Raw genomic sequence first — 15,996 nt, 5'->3', positions numbered from 1 at the left:
TTCACTAATGTGACGCTGTTGCTTCTTTTCCCTTGGGAATTTGGGAGTAATTCAGTCTGCAGAGCCAGGGCACTCTTTTCAAGTCCCTGGTATCTGGGAGTTGGAAAGAGGAGGTTCCTTCTGGGAAGAGGAGGAAACAACAATGCCTGCATTCTACTTGTTTCTCTTTAGGAACACAATCTTGGTTGAGATTCTACTGCTCCTAGTAAACTCAGCCTTCAAACAACATTCAATGAATATTTATTGAGCATCTACTATGTGCCAGGCATATGTGGTTCCTACGTGTGCAGGCTGGGGTCTAGCTGCTGGAAAATTAAAGGAGGTGACAGAAACAGGAGGGGAGCAGAGTGGTCACTGTCCTTGAAGCTCTGCAGACTTCACAGCTGACCTCCTAGATTCTTTTCATGAGGGTTGGAGGAGGGACTCACAGCACAGTGGAATGAGCACTGGAATTGAGTCAAGAGTACTTAAGCTGAGTTCCATGACCACCAGCAATCAATTTACCTTACTGGCCATCAGCTTTCCCAAAGATAAAATGAGAAAAAAAGCCCCCATAGGCAAAATAGGAAGAATCAAATAAGATGATGGTCTGAATGGATCTAGCATGTTGCCTGGAGGTACTCAATTAATAAACTCTTATTTTAAAAACCATTTTAATTCCAGGAAAAATAAACTACAGTGGCCAAAAGCCTACTACTTGGGTTCCAGTCCTGGCTCTGTCGTTTACAGCTGTGACCATAGGCAAGAGATGTTAACTTTCTAAGGTCTGATTTCTTCACCTGTAAAAAGGTGATAATAGTTGTGAGGATTGACCGAAATACTGCACGGTGATGTTCCCATGTTCCCGGCACATGGTAAACACCCAGCTGTTGCTATTGCAGCTCTTCAAGCCCTAACAACAACAAAACTCCATCCATGGGCTTGACTCTAGGATGCAGGCTACTTGGGGACAACTGGCTGCCTAGGCTTGGGCTCTGGTGCCAGCCTCCCAGAGGAGACAGGTACAAATGAGGCCACCCCTGTTCCCCACTGTCCCCACCCTTACCCTACAGCAAGAAGGTGCTCTATACCTTTTCCTTACAGGTTTCTCTTTCCAAGGGCAATAGGTGCAGGAGGTGAGGGCCTGGGGCCGGTCAGAGATGTGGGAGCACATTGTACTCGTCCCCCTTCCTTGTGGGCTCAGAAAGCAGAGAGATCTTGTCCCCAGCAGCTCGGAGAGAAGCACATGGCCTTGAATAGCAGACAAGCACCAATTTACCATGTAACCATAACACTCCATCTCCATACCCTTCATTGAGCCCTACATTCTTCACTTGAACCACAGTCCTGCATCTCTCACATGCAAAAGGGAGCTAAAAAGAAGTGGCACTCAGAGTAAGAAAGCATTAGCATCTTTGGGAGCCAGATAAATGATAACACAGAAATGCTTTGCTTAACAGGAGACATCCATCCATCCATCCATCCATCCATCCATCCATCCATCCAAACTACTGACCACATAGTTAGAAACCAAATTCTGACTAACCAGAAAAATGTCACAGACTCTCCCCACCCCAAGCTCCTTTTGCCTCTCTGGGAGACCTGTCAAGCTTCCCTTTGAGCCCATCTACTCTTTCTCTAGGCATAATTAAAACAAGTTCAAGAAATGAGCCAAAACCGGTTTGGCTCAGTGGTAGAGCGTCGGTCTATGGACTGAAAGGTCCCGGGTTCGATTTCGGTCAGAGGCATGTACGTTGGTTGCGGCCACATCCCCTTGGGGGGGGGGGGGGTGCAGGAAGCGGCTGGTCGATATTTCTCTCTCATTGACGTTTCTGGCTCTCTATCTCTCTCCCTTCCTCTATGTAAAAAATCAATAAAATATACTTTAAAAAAATAAATAAAAGAAATGAGAGGGGCTGCTATTTGAACCCAGCAGACACACACACACACACACACACACACACACACACACACACAAACAAACAAAAAAGACTCACAGAAAATAACAAGTATTAGCATGGATGTGAAGAAATTGGAACCCTCATGCATTGCTGGTGGGAATGTAAAATGGTGCATCCACTGAAGAAAACAGTACACAGTTTTCCTCAGAAATTAAAATATGATCCAGCATTCCACTTCTAGGCATACACACAAAAGAAATGAAAGCAGGGTCTCAAACACAAATTTGTACATTCGTGTTCATAGCAGTATAATTCACAATAGCCAAAAGGTGGAAGCAACCTAAGTGTCCTATGATGGCTTGTGGATAAGCAAAATGTAATATATACATACAATGGAGTATTATTCAGCCCTAAAAATAAGGAAAATTCTAACACATGCTACTACAACATGCATGAAACTTGATGATGCTATGCATGTGAAATAAGCCAGACACAGAAGGACAAATACTGTATGATTCCAGTTTTATGAGATACCTAAAGTAATCAAATTCATAGAGACAGAAAGTTGAATGGCAGTTGCAGGGGCTGAAAGAAGGGAGAATGGGGAGTTGGTATTCAATGGGTACAAAGATTCAGTTTGGGAAGATGAAACACGTTCTGGAGATGAATGGTGGTGATGGCTGTACGACAACATGAATGTACTCAATGTTACAGAACTGTACACTTAAAAGTGATCAAAATTATAAATGTTATGTTATGTATATTTAATAATTTTTTACTAGGGAGGGGAGGAAGTGACCATTGACTATCAGGGAGAAGACAGAGCGACAATTATAGGTGGAAACATGAACCCCAAAAGCAGTAGAAAACCATTTAGTTTTGGACCCGCTGCCTTAGAGACTCATAAGCCCAAAGGCCTGATGCTATCATAACACAATAACTGATTAGGCAAACCTGCTCTTCTAATTCAGAGCCAGGGACTGGACTCAAGAGCCTCTTTGCATCAATGCTGCTGCCTGGGACCTGGAGGTAGGGTTCTGAACAGGCTCTACCTTGGCAATTTCCTTCTGCCTGCCACCAGTTTACCCCCATCTCCCCTCTCCCCTCTCCTTTCAGATATAAAGACTTTTTAGAGAAAGAAGTTTTTGATGTCTCCACCTTCACCAAGCAATTGCTTTGTATATATAGATTCTAACTCACATTGCAAGTTGCAGAGGTTATTCACGCTCAGCATGGTTTGCTTAGAAGCATATCATCCATTTCAGAAAGAGTCCCATCCAAAAATGGTTTTAAAATATTTCTTTTATAGTTTTGTTCCTTTAAAAAGAGTAAACTTCAATGATATGGTGTGGGGGAAATCACTGGCTATGGTTTCTGCGTAAAAATTCTGTAGCTTTGGATAATAGAAACTATGTTCACAGTCTTTTTTCATCCAGGATCTCACTTGATTCTTACAACCTCTTTAGGAGGTCAGTAGGGTACAAATGGGGAAACTGAGTTCAGAGAGACCAAGAGGCTTGTCCAAAGTAACACACAATCAGGAAGGAGCAGAGAACCAAGGTTTATTTCCCATTAATGCCAGATGAGGCTCTGAGTTGGGACCTCATATGTGAGCAGACAGTGTAGCCACAAAAGCAATTTTTAAAACAGTGTCAGCTTATTTTATCCCTAAACATCTCTCTGAAGTCAACTGGAGATATTATCATATTTTCATTTATCAAACAGAGGAACAACTGAGCACAAACAAACGACTGGCCAAGATCACCACTCAAAAAAGTAGCAGAGACTAGACCTCCTCCCTTTTCAATACATTTGACTTTGACCACTTCCCTCCAATGTCTTGGCCTCAGCGCACTCGGAATTTAAAGGAGCCCAGGCAGTTTTTATATAGGTTGCACCATATTTTTGTGAACTCAACAGGGAGTAGATATACCTTTATTCTCTTTTGTTAATAGCTGGAAAAGAAAATGGAGGTTAAAGAAATCTTCAAGTTCCTTTCAACTCTAAAATTCTATGATTCTAAAAATTCCCCAACAAGTCAATGGGGTAGAGAGGCCTGGAATCCACATCACCCTCCTCCCTGCCTCAGCCTGTTAGCCTTCCCCATCTCTTCCCCTTGAGGTTACAACTACAAATGCCATGTGTATCTGGGAGAGGTGTCCACTCTTACACACAGAAAGGGCTAGAACCCTGGAAGAGGGCTTCACTTTGCTCTCTTGCTTCAGCCCTGGTATCTTCTAGAAAGAGGCTCCCAAACCACAGGGCATTATACCCCAGGTATTTGAGACTTTCCCTAGTCCTTGGGTGAGAGAGAAACCAGTCCCAGGAACAGAACACCACTCTGAGGTGGAAGCTTAAGTCTCTTCATCAAATACCTGCCTTAACACCCATCTAAGATGGGAACACAATCAGATCTGCTCATTCCTGCTTTTCTATAAACCTCACCAATTCGGTCACACACACTAGTTTCAGCCAACAACATTAGGCACCTACTATACACCAGGCGCTACTCTACATGCCAGGGAATAAACAAATAAAAATATCTGGCCATATCCAGTAGGGAAGACAGCCAATGTCAGGTAATGGTAAGTGATGTAAAGAAAAATAAAATAGCGAACAGTGGTAGATAATGCTGAGAACAAGTGGTGAAGGGAAGGGGTCAATTTCTAAAAGAATAGCCTGAAAGGGCTTAACTGAAAAGGAATGCTCGAGGAGATGGAGGAGAAGACGGAGGGAAAGACCCATTCAGATATCAGAGGCTGGAACAGAGAATGAAGAGCAAAAGATGGTTTAAGAAAGTTAAGCTGGTGAAACCCTATTATGTCTTGTAGGCCAACACAAGGAATGAGATGGGAGCAAAGAAGTAACAAAATCTGACTTACAGTTTACAGCATCACTCTTGCTGCTGAGCTCAAAATAGTCTGTCGGGAGACAAGGGAGGAAGTAGGAAGGTCAGTTAAGAGGCTAATGGTAGCTTAGACCAGGGTAAAAGTGGTGAAGATGGTAAGAGTCAGGTTCTGGATATAGTTAAGGCAAAGCCAACAAAATCTATTGATTAAGTGGATGTGGGATGTGAGAGAAAGGAAGGAGTCAGGGAAGACTCTAGAATCTTAGGAGCCTGGGAAACTGGAAGCATTAAATTACCATTAGCTGAGATGGGAAAGTGTGGAGGGAGCAGGGGAGGTGATTCTACTTGGGGCATATTAATTCGAGAAGCCTTTTAGACATTAGATGTGTTATGTAGGCAGCAAACTATATAAGGCTCGACAAGATGGGCTGAAATGATAAATGTGGGTGTCCCCAGCATATATAACAACACATAATTATATGTATAATCATACAGGATTTCCATGTATGATCACATGTATTTTGTAAGACTATATGTTTACTATCTGTCCCCCTAAACTGTAAGTTTCATGTGGCCAAGGACCGGGACTGTTCACAGCCAGTAAGGTGCCTGGCACTCAGTAAATATTTACTGAGCAAATGGAGAAGTTGCCCAATTCCTCTCTCAAGAATAGCCACAGCAGCCCACACAATGAGAAGCTGACTCTTTGCCAAGCCCAACCAGCCCAAAACAGGGTCTGTCCATCCCTAGCTTGAGATTCCAGAATGTAAGTGGATACGCCTGGCACACCAGAGTCAGATATTTGGGTTTCAGCCCTGCCACATTCTCAAAGGGTGGAGCTGGGCAAGAGATTGGCCTGTTCTACCACCTCTATTTCATCCTGGGGTGGCCAGGGGAAAGGCTGCTTTACTCACTTCGTGGGCAGAGCTATGGACCTACCCAGGGTATATGTATGGGGTGGCAGGAGCCGCCCCAAAGGAGTAAACCCCCAAGTATTCTCTGAGGTATGCAAGGGCCACCCAGGATCTGAAGGGGAGAACATAGACCACTGGGTTTGCATTAAGAGTAACAGTTAAGGGGGATGGGCAGGAAGAGATTAACTGAAGAACATATATACATTGCGCATGAACACAGACAATAGGGTGGTGAAGGCCTGGATCAGGGTGGGAACTGGATTATGGAGGACAAGATGGGGAAAAGGAGGGACATCTGTAATACTCTCAATATTAAAGTTTTAAAAATGAATAACAGGTTTTCTTGTTTTTTAAATATATTTTTATTTATTTCAGAGAGGAAGGGAGAGGGAGAGAGAGATAGAAACATCAATGATAAAGATAAAGATTGATCGGCTGCCTCCTACATGGCCCCAATTGGGGATCAAGCTCACAACTCAGGCATGTATGTGTCCTTGATCGAAATTGAACCTGGGACTCTTCAGTCCATAATCCGACACTCTATCCACTGAGCCCAATCAGTTAGGGCTGAATAACAATTTTTAAAAAGTGACAATCACAAAACTTGATGAGATGAGAGGACTGCCTAATTCTTCCAGCTAATGCAATACTGCCTGACCAGTGGACGTCAAGTCTCTGCTTCACCTGTCAAGTGACTAGGAAGACAGAATTTAGGCCAAAGAGTGACAATGCACAAGATTTCAACTTTCAAGTTGGATGGTGAAGATGACCCTTTGTGAAGATGATCACAATGGCTCTAATGCTATAGTATAACCCCCTTCCCTTTCTAAAATATTAAAAGTGTGGCCCAGGGTCACCCAGCTATAGGCCCAGGACTGCAGCTCATATGCTAGCTCTCTGTGAGGCTTTCTTCCATTACATCAGTGACCAAGGAAAGGGAAGCATTAATGCATTACAGTGGGAGCTAAGGGAATTTTAAGCATTAGTGTTACAACACAAAATTGTCCTTAGCAAACTGTCCTATAGATGTTACAGGAATGCCACGTGCAGAAGGATTCCTTTCCTTATACCAAACTTGTCATCTTATAATTTCCCTTGGCTTTGGATATTATTAATAAAGCTATTTATAGCTGGGAGTCACAGAATTGCAAAAATGATACACTAGAAGGTAGAAAATGTAGAAATATACTTCAGCAAAATGTTTACATGAAAAATTCAGACGGTAAGATGAAGTTGAGGCAGCTTTCTACAGTCAACAAATTTTGAGTGCTTCCTTTGTATAAGTCACTGTACTAAGTGTCGAGTATTTATGTGTGCATGTGTATATGGTTAAATGAATGAATGAGAAAGACAGACATACACACACACACACACACACACACACACACGAATAAGAAAGAACCAAACTCTTCAAGGCTTGCAATGTAGTTGCTGATATAAGACTGTAAACATCAAAGAAATGACTAATAATACGGAGTAGATAATTGTTAAGTAAGTGGCATGATGTGTCTGAACAAGTTCTCAGATGGAGCAATCAGATCTACTGAGGAGGGGGTGAAACTGTCAGGCAAGGTGCTTGTAGAAAAATATTGGGTTTAAGGTGGACCTTAAAGGAAAGAAAGGCTCTTAATAAGCAGGGGAAAGAGCAGGAGCAAACACTGGTGGCCTGATTGTCAGGGAAGAGAAATAAATCATGCCTTAAATGGAAGGATTGGACCAGACTTGAACAACCTGGAGTTAAAAAAGTTCTTGTAGACATGGGGAGGTACAAATTTTTTTCTGAACGTAGAACTACATGGTTTGGAAAAGGTTAGTTTAATAAACCTCTGGGGGTTGCTCACCATGTACAGGCACTAGATGAATGACTGAAGATGAACTGGCCTTTGGTAGGGAACTAATTTCAGCCTGGGAGATGAGTTGCATTTGAGGTGACAAGGCTGTGAAGTACAGTGGGGAGGGGCAGGTTTGTAAGACCTGCTGAAGAAAGAAACAGCAAGTCCATGTGATTGGCTGGCTGGAAGGAAGAGGGCAGAAAGTAGAGAAAGTCAGCAGAGATAGGTTTTCAAAGTATAAAGTTAGGCACCTGGAAGCATGGAAGAGCAAAGGGAAGGGAGCTGAGGGAAGAGAGGCAGAGCTTGGTTTTAGAGGTGTGCAATCTGAGGATAACTACACCAGAGAGTCCAGTGGGCATTTAGAGACAGTAGTCTAATGTTCAAGAGGGAATAGGTAAAGATACAGCATGTAATGTTTCCCAATGGACAAAGGCTTGTGGTACTGAGTAAGATTTCTCTAAGGAGAGTATGAGAGAGAAAAATGAAATGTCAAACTGACCCATGCATGGGGTGTCCACACCTAGCAGTGATCTGAGGGGGAAAAAAATTTAATAATGCCAAAAAGGGAAGGGGATAATTTCAAGTAGGAGTTTCAAATGCAACAAAATAAATTATGTGAACTGAGCACATAGATAATAAATATTTGTTGAATGAATGAATGAATGAGAGCCCTTGCGTTTGAGAATCAACTTTCCTCAGTCAGAATGGCCAGGGTTGCCAAGAAGATTTCAATGTTAAATTTTACCCATCTCCCCCCCCACCCATAAATACACATCTTCTTCCACCACACAGACATCCTTCCCTGATTCCCCCATGTTTCCCTTCATCCACCTTTCCAGTTTCCGCCACCCAGCCAACACACCTTCGGTGTCAAAGGAGGCAGGAAACTCCAGTTAAAGTTCCCAGTTCATCAACTACTCTTACACAAGGGGATATGTGGCAATTGGGTGGAAGAGGAGAGACTGTGTTCTAGCCCCAGTCGTACTACTAAAGAGCTGTGTGGGTTTGGGCAAGTTGCTCAACCTCGCTGGATGGGGCTTTTTCATAGATTTGAGGAGGCAGGGTCCGTTTGGATCCTAGGCTGGTTCCGAAGATGCCTTGCCGCTCTAACGTCCCACGATTTTATCGTTCTCAGAAGGTCCTTGCAACACCCCCAGAGAAGGAAGTTAAAGTACGAGACCGAGACCAAGACTGGGGGAGGCGAAGCGCCAGTGTAGGAGTGTACCGAGGCGAGAAGGCGCTGCCCGGCCCTCGCGGGTCACCAGTGAGCAGATCCCATTCCCACGGCTGGGAAGGGACCCCAACAAAACCCCAGGTTGCGATTCCCTACTTTTCCAAGACTCCCGGAGTCGGCCCGGAGACTCTAGAAAGCCTTGCGGGGGAGAAAGAAAAAAAATAATAATAAAGATTTCTTTCCCAGAGTCCTGCAGTGCTTTTGCAAGTCGGATTCCGGCAGACGCGATCTGCAGCCGGATCATGAAATGACACAGCCTTTGGAAAGGAGCGGCTGTTCTCGCCTGGCTCGCCGAGTTCTGGGGACGCCTGGCCACCTTCGCCGTGCCCCACCGGGCTGGCATCCGATCCCGGCCCGGGGGCCAGGCGAGCGGCGCCCCGCCCCGGCCCCCCTCCCCGCCGCCCGCCGGCCCCGCTGCGGTCTGGAAACATTTCCTGCCCCCGCCCCCACGCGAGCTTCCCAGTTGGAGCTAGTTGAGCTCGAAGCCGGGTCAGCGCTCCCAGTAGCCCCAGCTCGGATCCCCCGGCAGCCAGAGGTGGGGAGCCATCACCTCCCGTCCCCGCTCCACGTCTCACTTCGGGAAAACCCAGACGCCCGGAACCGTGGGAGGTCAGGCAAGGAAGGGGGCAACTGGAGGGGCGCCCGCCGTAGCCCCGCTCCCTTCCCCGTCGTTACCTGCTCGCTTGCGGGGGTGTCCCGGGGCGGCCGGCCTCTCTCCGCGCTGTCTCCCCACGCAGTTGCCCATGCTGGATCCTCAAGCCGGGCCCCATGCACCGGAGGCGGCGGGTTGGTCAACTGCTCCACACTCCCGTCCCGGACAGCGGCGCCCGGGGTCAACGGCTCCTGCCGCCCGTCATCGGGCGCTCCCCGATCCTCCCCCCCTGGGGTTCGCTCTGCCCCAGCGCCGGCTCCGCCACAAACTTTGCGGATGAGGGGAAAGAGAGGGAGGTGGCCGACACCCCAGCACGGTCCCAGGTGGCCGGGCCAGGGGGGCCCGCGACGGTGCCCGGCCGGAGAGCAGCTCCGCTGGAGGGGCGGAGAGGGGGCGGGCACCGCCGCAGCTACACCCGGCTCACTCCGGACTCCCGGCTGGGCCGGCCCCCGAGCCTGTCACTCACCTGCCTAGCCCCGCCCCCCGCCCGGTCCGCTCCCAGCCTCGGGCTGGCCTTGCGGGCGCGCTGGGCCCCCCGGCCGCAGGTACGCACGTGACCGACGGCACCGCCCCCTCGGGCCGGGCCTGGTTTTTTCATTGGTTTCCCCCAGGGTGCGTACCGCCCCCTCGGCCCCACCCAGTCAGGTACCCACCCCGCCACCGGTCTCCGGGGGTAGCAGGGCCAGAAGTTACTGGCCCTCCATGGCCCCCGGCTGCCTGCCCAGCAGCCACCTCCCCGGCCTAAGCCCCGCCCCGGGGAGGGGCCGCTCCAGCCTCCCTGGAACTGCCGTGCCAGAACCGGCAAGCACGTGACCCGGGGAGCGCCCCGCCCCCCCAGCCTTCGCCAGGTGATTGGCTTCGGGGGCGCGTGCGTGGAGAGGCCCGTCCCGCGCCACAGCCCACTTCCCGTCGCCAGCTCGTGTCATGGCGGCCGCCGCCGATCTGGAGGCGGCGGCGCCCACGGGTGCCCTGTGGGGCCTCGTGCAAGACTTCGTCATGGGTCAGCAGGAGGGCCCCGCTGACCAAGTGGCTGCAGGTACGGCAGACGTCGCCTCGCGGCTTCCGCCAGGGGCCGACCGCAGGGAGCGGCACTGGCGCCGGGCGGGAAGGGAGTGAGGGACAGCGGTGACTTAGAGAGATCGGCCCGGGGCTGGTTGTGAGCATCGCGTACTTGAAGAGCCATAACAGATACCGAGAGTCCCTTGCATCTTCCTTAAAGCGTCTTTACGCCCCTCGTCTTCGTTTAGTGACCCTGTGCGCCGGCCCGACGTAGGAGGGTCATTGCTATTTTCCACCAACGAGGAAACAGGCCCGGCGAGGGCAAGAGACTCGCAGATCAGGCAGGTGGGGGAACCGGGACCCAGACCCAGAAGCTCCAGGTTAGGACCTGGTGCCCGCGCCGCGGAAGCACGTTGTGTCTGGAGTTTGATGTGAGAAGAAGCGTGTTCAGCGGCTCAGCTCCAGGCGCGTGGCATGTTGGGAGTGGCCCAGCGGCGGAGCTCTGCCTGGCTGTAATTGGAGAGAGGAGAGAAGCCAGCCTGAGGGAGTCTGAGATGTTCCGCGTATCCTCTTTAAGCCTTTCCCTGTGTTTCTTCGTCAACTTTTTTTAAAATATATTTTTTATTGATTTTTTACAGAGAGGAAGAGAGAGGGATAGAGAATTAGAAACATCGATGAGAGAGAATCATCAATCAGCTGCCTCTTGCACACCCCCTACTGGGGATGTGCCCGCAACCAAGGTACATGCCCTTGACCGGAATCGAACCCGGGACCTTTCAGTCCGCAGGCCGACGCTCTACCACTGAGCCAAACCGGTTTCGGCTCTTCGTCAACTTTTTGATTAATTTGTTTCGTGACTTTTTTGTTTGTTTGTTTTTGTTATGTGGTGGTGGTTTTTATCTTTTCTCCAGATCTCCAGTTTCCTGCTTTTGACCAGTTTAGGGAGCACTTAATTCTGACAGCTTATCTAAGATTTGAATAAAACAAATTCCAGATTTCCATGGAATTCTGAGACTTCACTCTTTTAGAAAAAAAAAAAAGTTATTGACTGGTTAGACCTTTAGACCTAGTGTTAAGGAACAGACTACAAAATAATCTCACAAATACGGATGAGTTTTGCCCATATTTGGAAATTTTTCGTGCTTGGGGGAAAAAGTAAAGGACATATCCCTTAAAAATTAAACGTCTTAACTTTTAGAATATGGGATAAGTGAATATAGTGAATCCACAGAAGGTATAATATTTTGGTCCTTAGCAATTCCACTTTTAACTAAATCATTTCATCATTATTGAACACATGTTGTTCTCCAAACAGGTGCAAAGCAATCTATAGTAATAAAAGCGTAATATGCTAATTAGACCATATGTCCTTCCAGACAAAGCTGGGGCTGCAAGGGAAGCCTGGGTCCCTGGTACCTGCCAAGCAGCCGGAGGGAAGCCTGAGCCCCAGGTGCCAGAGGAAAGCTGGTGCCAGCAGTCCTACTCATGCACAAATTTCATGCCTCTAGTCCTATATAATAAAAGGCTCATATGCAAATCGACCTAGCTGCAGAATGACTGGTCGTTATGATTTGCCCTGACCACCAGGGGGCAGTTGCTCAAGGCAAGAGCTGCCCCCTGGTGGTCAATGTGCTCCCCCAGGAGGAGCACTGCTTAGCCAGAAGCCCATCTCCCTCTTTCCTGGCTGCTACTCCGAAGTCTCAAGAGGCTGCAACTCCATCAGACAGAGGTCTGATTGTGCATTCTATGTCAGTCTCATATAAATACTCCTTTGACAGCACTCAGTGCCCCACAGGAACTGGTGCCCTGCTGAGGAAAATGTGGGTAGTTAGGAGGTGCTAATAGGTCCATTTTTAGAGAGCAAATCTTGGGACACATTGGAAAAACTTAGGCCTACCTATATAGGGAAAGGAACTTTGACTTATTTTTCCTTAATGCCATTGAGGCTACCCTTAGTTAAATTAACTATTTATTCGCTTCTTTCATCCCAGGAGTCCAAGTATGTAATTAACAGTACTTTCAGATGTTTTTCATTTGGGAGAATTAATAGTGTTAAGAGAATGACTCAGTTAAAGTCAGTGAGGAATGGCCCATAAACCCAGGGATTTTACTCCTTTCTTATGTTAACCCAGTCTCTGTTTATATCACTACTAGATGCCCCTTGCAGGAAGATTCCTGCAATAGGGCTTCCTGCTATGGTCACCACTGCCCCACTGGCTTCTCTCCCTTCTCCCCACCTGCTTCCCTGCCTTCTCCACCGCCCTGCTTGCTTGCTTGCTTCTCTGCAGCTTGGCTTCTTTCTATGCTATCTTCGGTCTTCACTCTGGCCTAGATATGCAAATTAACCACCATCTTGGATGGGTTAATTTTCATATCCATTCTGATTGGCTGCTGGGTGTAGCAAAGGTGCAGTCAATTTGCATGTTTCTCTTTTATTAGAGAAGACTAGAGGCCCAGTGCACGAAATTTGTGCATGGGGGTGGGGGGAATCCCCTCAGCCTGGTCTGTACCCTTTCGTAGTCCAGAACCCCTCAGGAATGTTCACCTGCCAGCTTGTGGCCTTCTATTGCTGCAGGGCCTGCTGCTTGAGCTTCAGCAGCTGCTGCATATGCACAGGCTGGGCCACCATGGTCTGTCCAAACATTATGGAGTGGGTGAGTCAAGCATGGAGGCAGGCTCACCCCGAGTTCCCTCCGCTTCCCTAAGTCACTGAGTTTCAAACTGACTGCTTTCTACAAAGAACAGCACCAGGATCAGACCGAAGCCAGCAATCGAACATCCCCCGCACAGTCCGGGAGCCCTTGGGGGATGTAGCAGTGTGCCAAGTGGCAGGTGGCCAGGGAGGAGCCCAAATTGAGGCTGGGCACCGTGCTGCTCGTGCTCATCTTGGCCCACAGTGCCTGCTGCTGCCGCTTGGTAGTGCTATTGCAGAGTCAGGAGAGGCTCCTGCGGTGGCAGCTGCGTTTATCAGTCATGAGCCCGGCTTCTGGCTGAGCGCACTGACCATCAGGGGGCAGCTCCTGCGTTGAGCGTCTGCCCCCTGATGGTCAGTGCATGTCATAGCAACCAGTCCTTCTGTCATTCGGTAGATTTGCATATTAGACTTTTATTATATACTGAACTTGTTATACTGTGATTTGTTTTGATGTCTTTCTGCCCCAACATACTATGGGCTCTTTATTAAAAGCTCCCTGTCGCCGAGACCGGTTTGGCTCAGTGGATAGAGCGTCGGCCTGCAGATTGAAAAGTCCCAGGTTCGATTCCGGTAAAGGGCATGTACCTGGGTTGTGGGCACATCCCCAGTAGGGGGTGTGCAAGAGGCAGCTGATCGATGATTCTCTCTCATCGATGTTTCTAACTCTCTATCCCTCTCCTTTCGTCTCTGTAAAAAATCAATAAAATATATTTTTTTAAATAAAAAAATAAAAGCTCCCTGTCTATATTTCTACTCCAGCCCCTAACCCAGTACCTGACTTATAATATGTTTTATGAATAAATGAAAACAAACATAAATCCAAATTGAGGGACCTTCTATGAAATACTTCTATAAAATATCAAGGTCAATCTTTCATAGACCAGAGGAGACTAAGGATTCATGATGGCTAATTGCAGTGTGGTAACCCTAATTAGGTCCTAGAACAGAAAAATGGCATTAATGCAAAAACATATACTATTTATGTGCACTCTTCTGCTTTTAGCTCTTGTCCCATTATCAGCAAGTGTGTGTGTGTGTGTGTGTGTGTGTGTGTGATTTCTTCAGTCTTCACTTTTTTCTGAGTTGCTACAGAGAATTCCATTGTATGGATGTACTATAATTTATTTAACTGGTTTCTTATTGATGACCATTGTTTGCAGTCATTTGCTGTTGTAAATAATTCTGTAATGAATAACCTATATGTGCATTACTTTTCTATTTTTATACTTGAAGCTGCATATTTGAATGTTAAGAGTAATGATTCTCATATAGGGGTGCTCTTGGCAAGCACAGTGGGCCCCACAATGAGTCATTAGGGTGGGTTTCTGTTTTTTCATATTTCTTTCTTTTGTTTCCTCTAGATGTGAAATCTGGAAGCTACACAGTGTTACAAGTGGTGGAAGCCCTTGGGTAAGAAAGAGTTCTAGAATGCCTTCTCTAGCCTGGCCTCAAAAAGTTGTTTATACAACACTGCTTTCCTGGTCCTAACTTTTTCCTATTGCAGCCCAACCCACCCACTCACCTCTTATCAGTACCTCAGGCTAGACCCCTGTTCTCCTAAAAAAAAAAAAAAAAAAAAAAAAAAAGTGTCATGCCACCTAAGGCTCCTAAGGAAGTTTTGGGAACACAGAGCCTATGGGCCACACCAGGTCCTGGGTCAGCCCGCAGGTTTGGGGTGAGGTGGTTGGTTGAAGACCATTAACTATTATTTAATTAGAGCTGGGGTTCCTCCTATGCCTCTTAAGACTCACCTGCCCCCATGGTATTCTAGTCATCCTGGATCTGGCTCAGACCTGCCTTGGGCCCTGCTGGGCATTGCTAGGAAGCTGACCTTGCACCAGAACCCACTATATTGGAAAAGGTTTGGGGAAACAGGTGGAAGATCATTGTCCTAATAGATATTCCAAGCATCAGAGAAAGTATGTGCTTGTAGTCCAAGGCCATCTTTCCTCATATTTCATACTTGGTAGACCATTTAATTGCAAAGGTTGTTAACAGTCATGGCCATTGGGTGGGTGGGTTGGGGTTGTTGGGACTAGGTCACTGCCATGCATTTCGTCCGCATAAGCAACTATTTGGCCTTTCTATTCAGGCTTTTCCGGCCTTGTTTCTTTTTCTTCTTTTTAATAATACTGTTATGAGATATAAATCTCTTAAAACTCTCACCATTTTAAAATGTGTATTTACAGCTCTTCCGCCATGCTGCCGGCATGAGTGGGATAGCCCATGCTAGCATGGAGATGGCTCTTTTGTTTATTGCATCGGACTCGGCTCCCTGGTGGTCCTTGGGGATCATGACTGGAATCCCCAGCCAGGACCATGAGGGACCCCCATTCCGGAGAGCCTGACTGGCCGCGGTAGGTGTGTGTTTGTCTGTGTTTTTGTGTGAGCGCTCTGGAGGGACTGCCCCTCCATCGGGGCTCTTACCTGGGTGTTTACTGGCTGCTGCGTCAGCCATGGTTTGAGTCCAGATTTGAATCTGTAATAAATTCTAGCATGCTTAATCAAAAAAAATAAAAAATAAAATAAAATGTGTATTTACAGATTTGTGCAACCCTTACCACAGTCAATTTTAGAACATCTTCATTAACCCAGAGAGAAACCCCATTCCCGTTAGCAGTCACTCCTCATTCCCTCCTCTTCCCAGTCCCTGGCAACCACTAATCTATTTTCTATCTCTATGGATTTGCCTATTCCAGATATTTCACATAAATGGAATCATGCCATATGTGGTCCTTTGAGTCTGGTTTCTTTCACATAACATTGTGTTTTCAAAGTTTATCCCTGTTGTAGCATGTATTTTATTTCTTGCTAAATAATATTCTGTTGTGTGGATATACCACATTTTGTCTAACCACTTATCAGTTGAGGAAATTTTGGGTTATTTTCACATTTTGACTGTTCTGAATAATCCTGCTGTAAAATAAATGTGCCTTAGTCTA

General features: G+C 47.1%; 2 protein-coding genes across 8 annotated transcripts in view; one reads left to right on the top strand and one right to left on the bottom strand.

Annotated features, from left to right (window-relative positions):
• UBTD1 (ubiquitin domain containing 1) overlaps positions 1–9,990 on the bottom strand; it is a 54,249-nt gene extending 44,259 nt beyond the window's left edge. Inside the window, exon 1 of the mRNA XM_036438761.2 lies at positions 9,384–9,990. Within this exon, the coding sequence (XP_036294654.1) occupies positions 9,384–9,453 (70 nt within the window). The 5' untranslated portion in view covers positions 9,454–9,990. The remainder of the gene's footprint in view (positions 1–9,383) is intronic.
• A 244-nt stretch (positions 9,991–10,234) lies between these two features.
• The window catches only part of MMS19 (MMS19 homolog, cytosolic iron-sulfur assembly component), a 23,144-nt gene continuing 17,382 nt past the window's right edge, over positions 10,235–15,996 (top strand). For 5 of the 7 annotated variants that reach the window (XM_036438740.2, XM_045581962.1, XM_036438738.2 and 2 more), the window contains exons 1-2: positions 10,236–10,396; positions 14,416–14,464. In XM_036438740.2, coding sequence (XP_036294633.1) covers positions 10,285–10,396; positions 14,416–14,464 — 161 coding nt within the window. In that variant the 5' untranslated portion in view covers positions 10,236–10,284. Of the gene's footprint in view, positions 10,397–14,415; positions 14,465–15,996 lie in introns of all 7 variants that reach the window. The other 2 variants (XM_036438737.1, XM_045581961.1) reach the window with 2 other exon arrangements.

The sequence above is a fragment of the Pipistrellus kuhlii genome, unplaced genomic scaffold (assembly GCF_014108245.1).
Source record: "Pipistrellus kuhlii isolate mPipKuh1 unplaced genomic scaffold, mPipKuh1.p scaffold_m20_p_15, whole genome shotgun sequence".
Classification (NCBI taxonomy): Eukaryota; Metazoa; Chordata; class Mammalia; order Chiroptera; family Vespertilionidae; genus Pipistrellus; species Pipistrellus kuhlii.
This window is presented reverse-complemented; position numbering and strand designations above follow the sequence as displayed.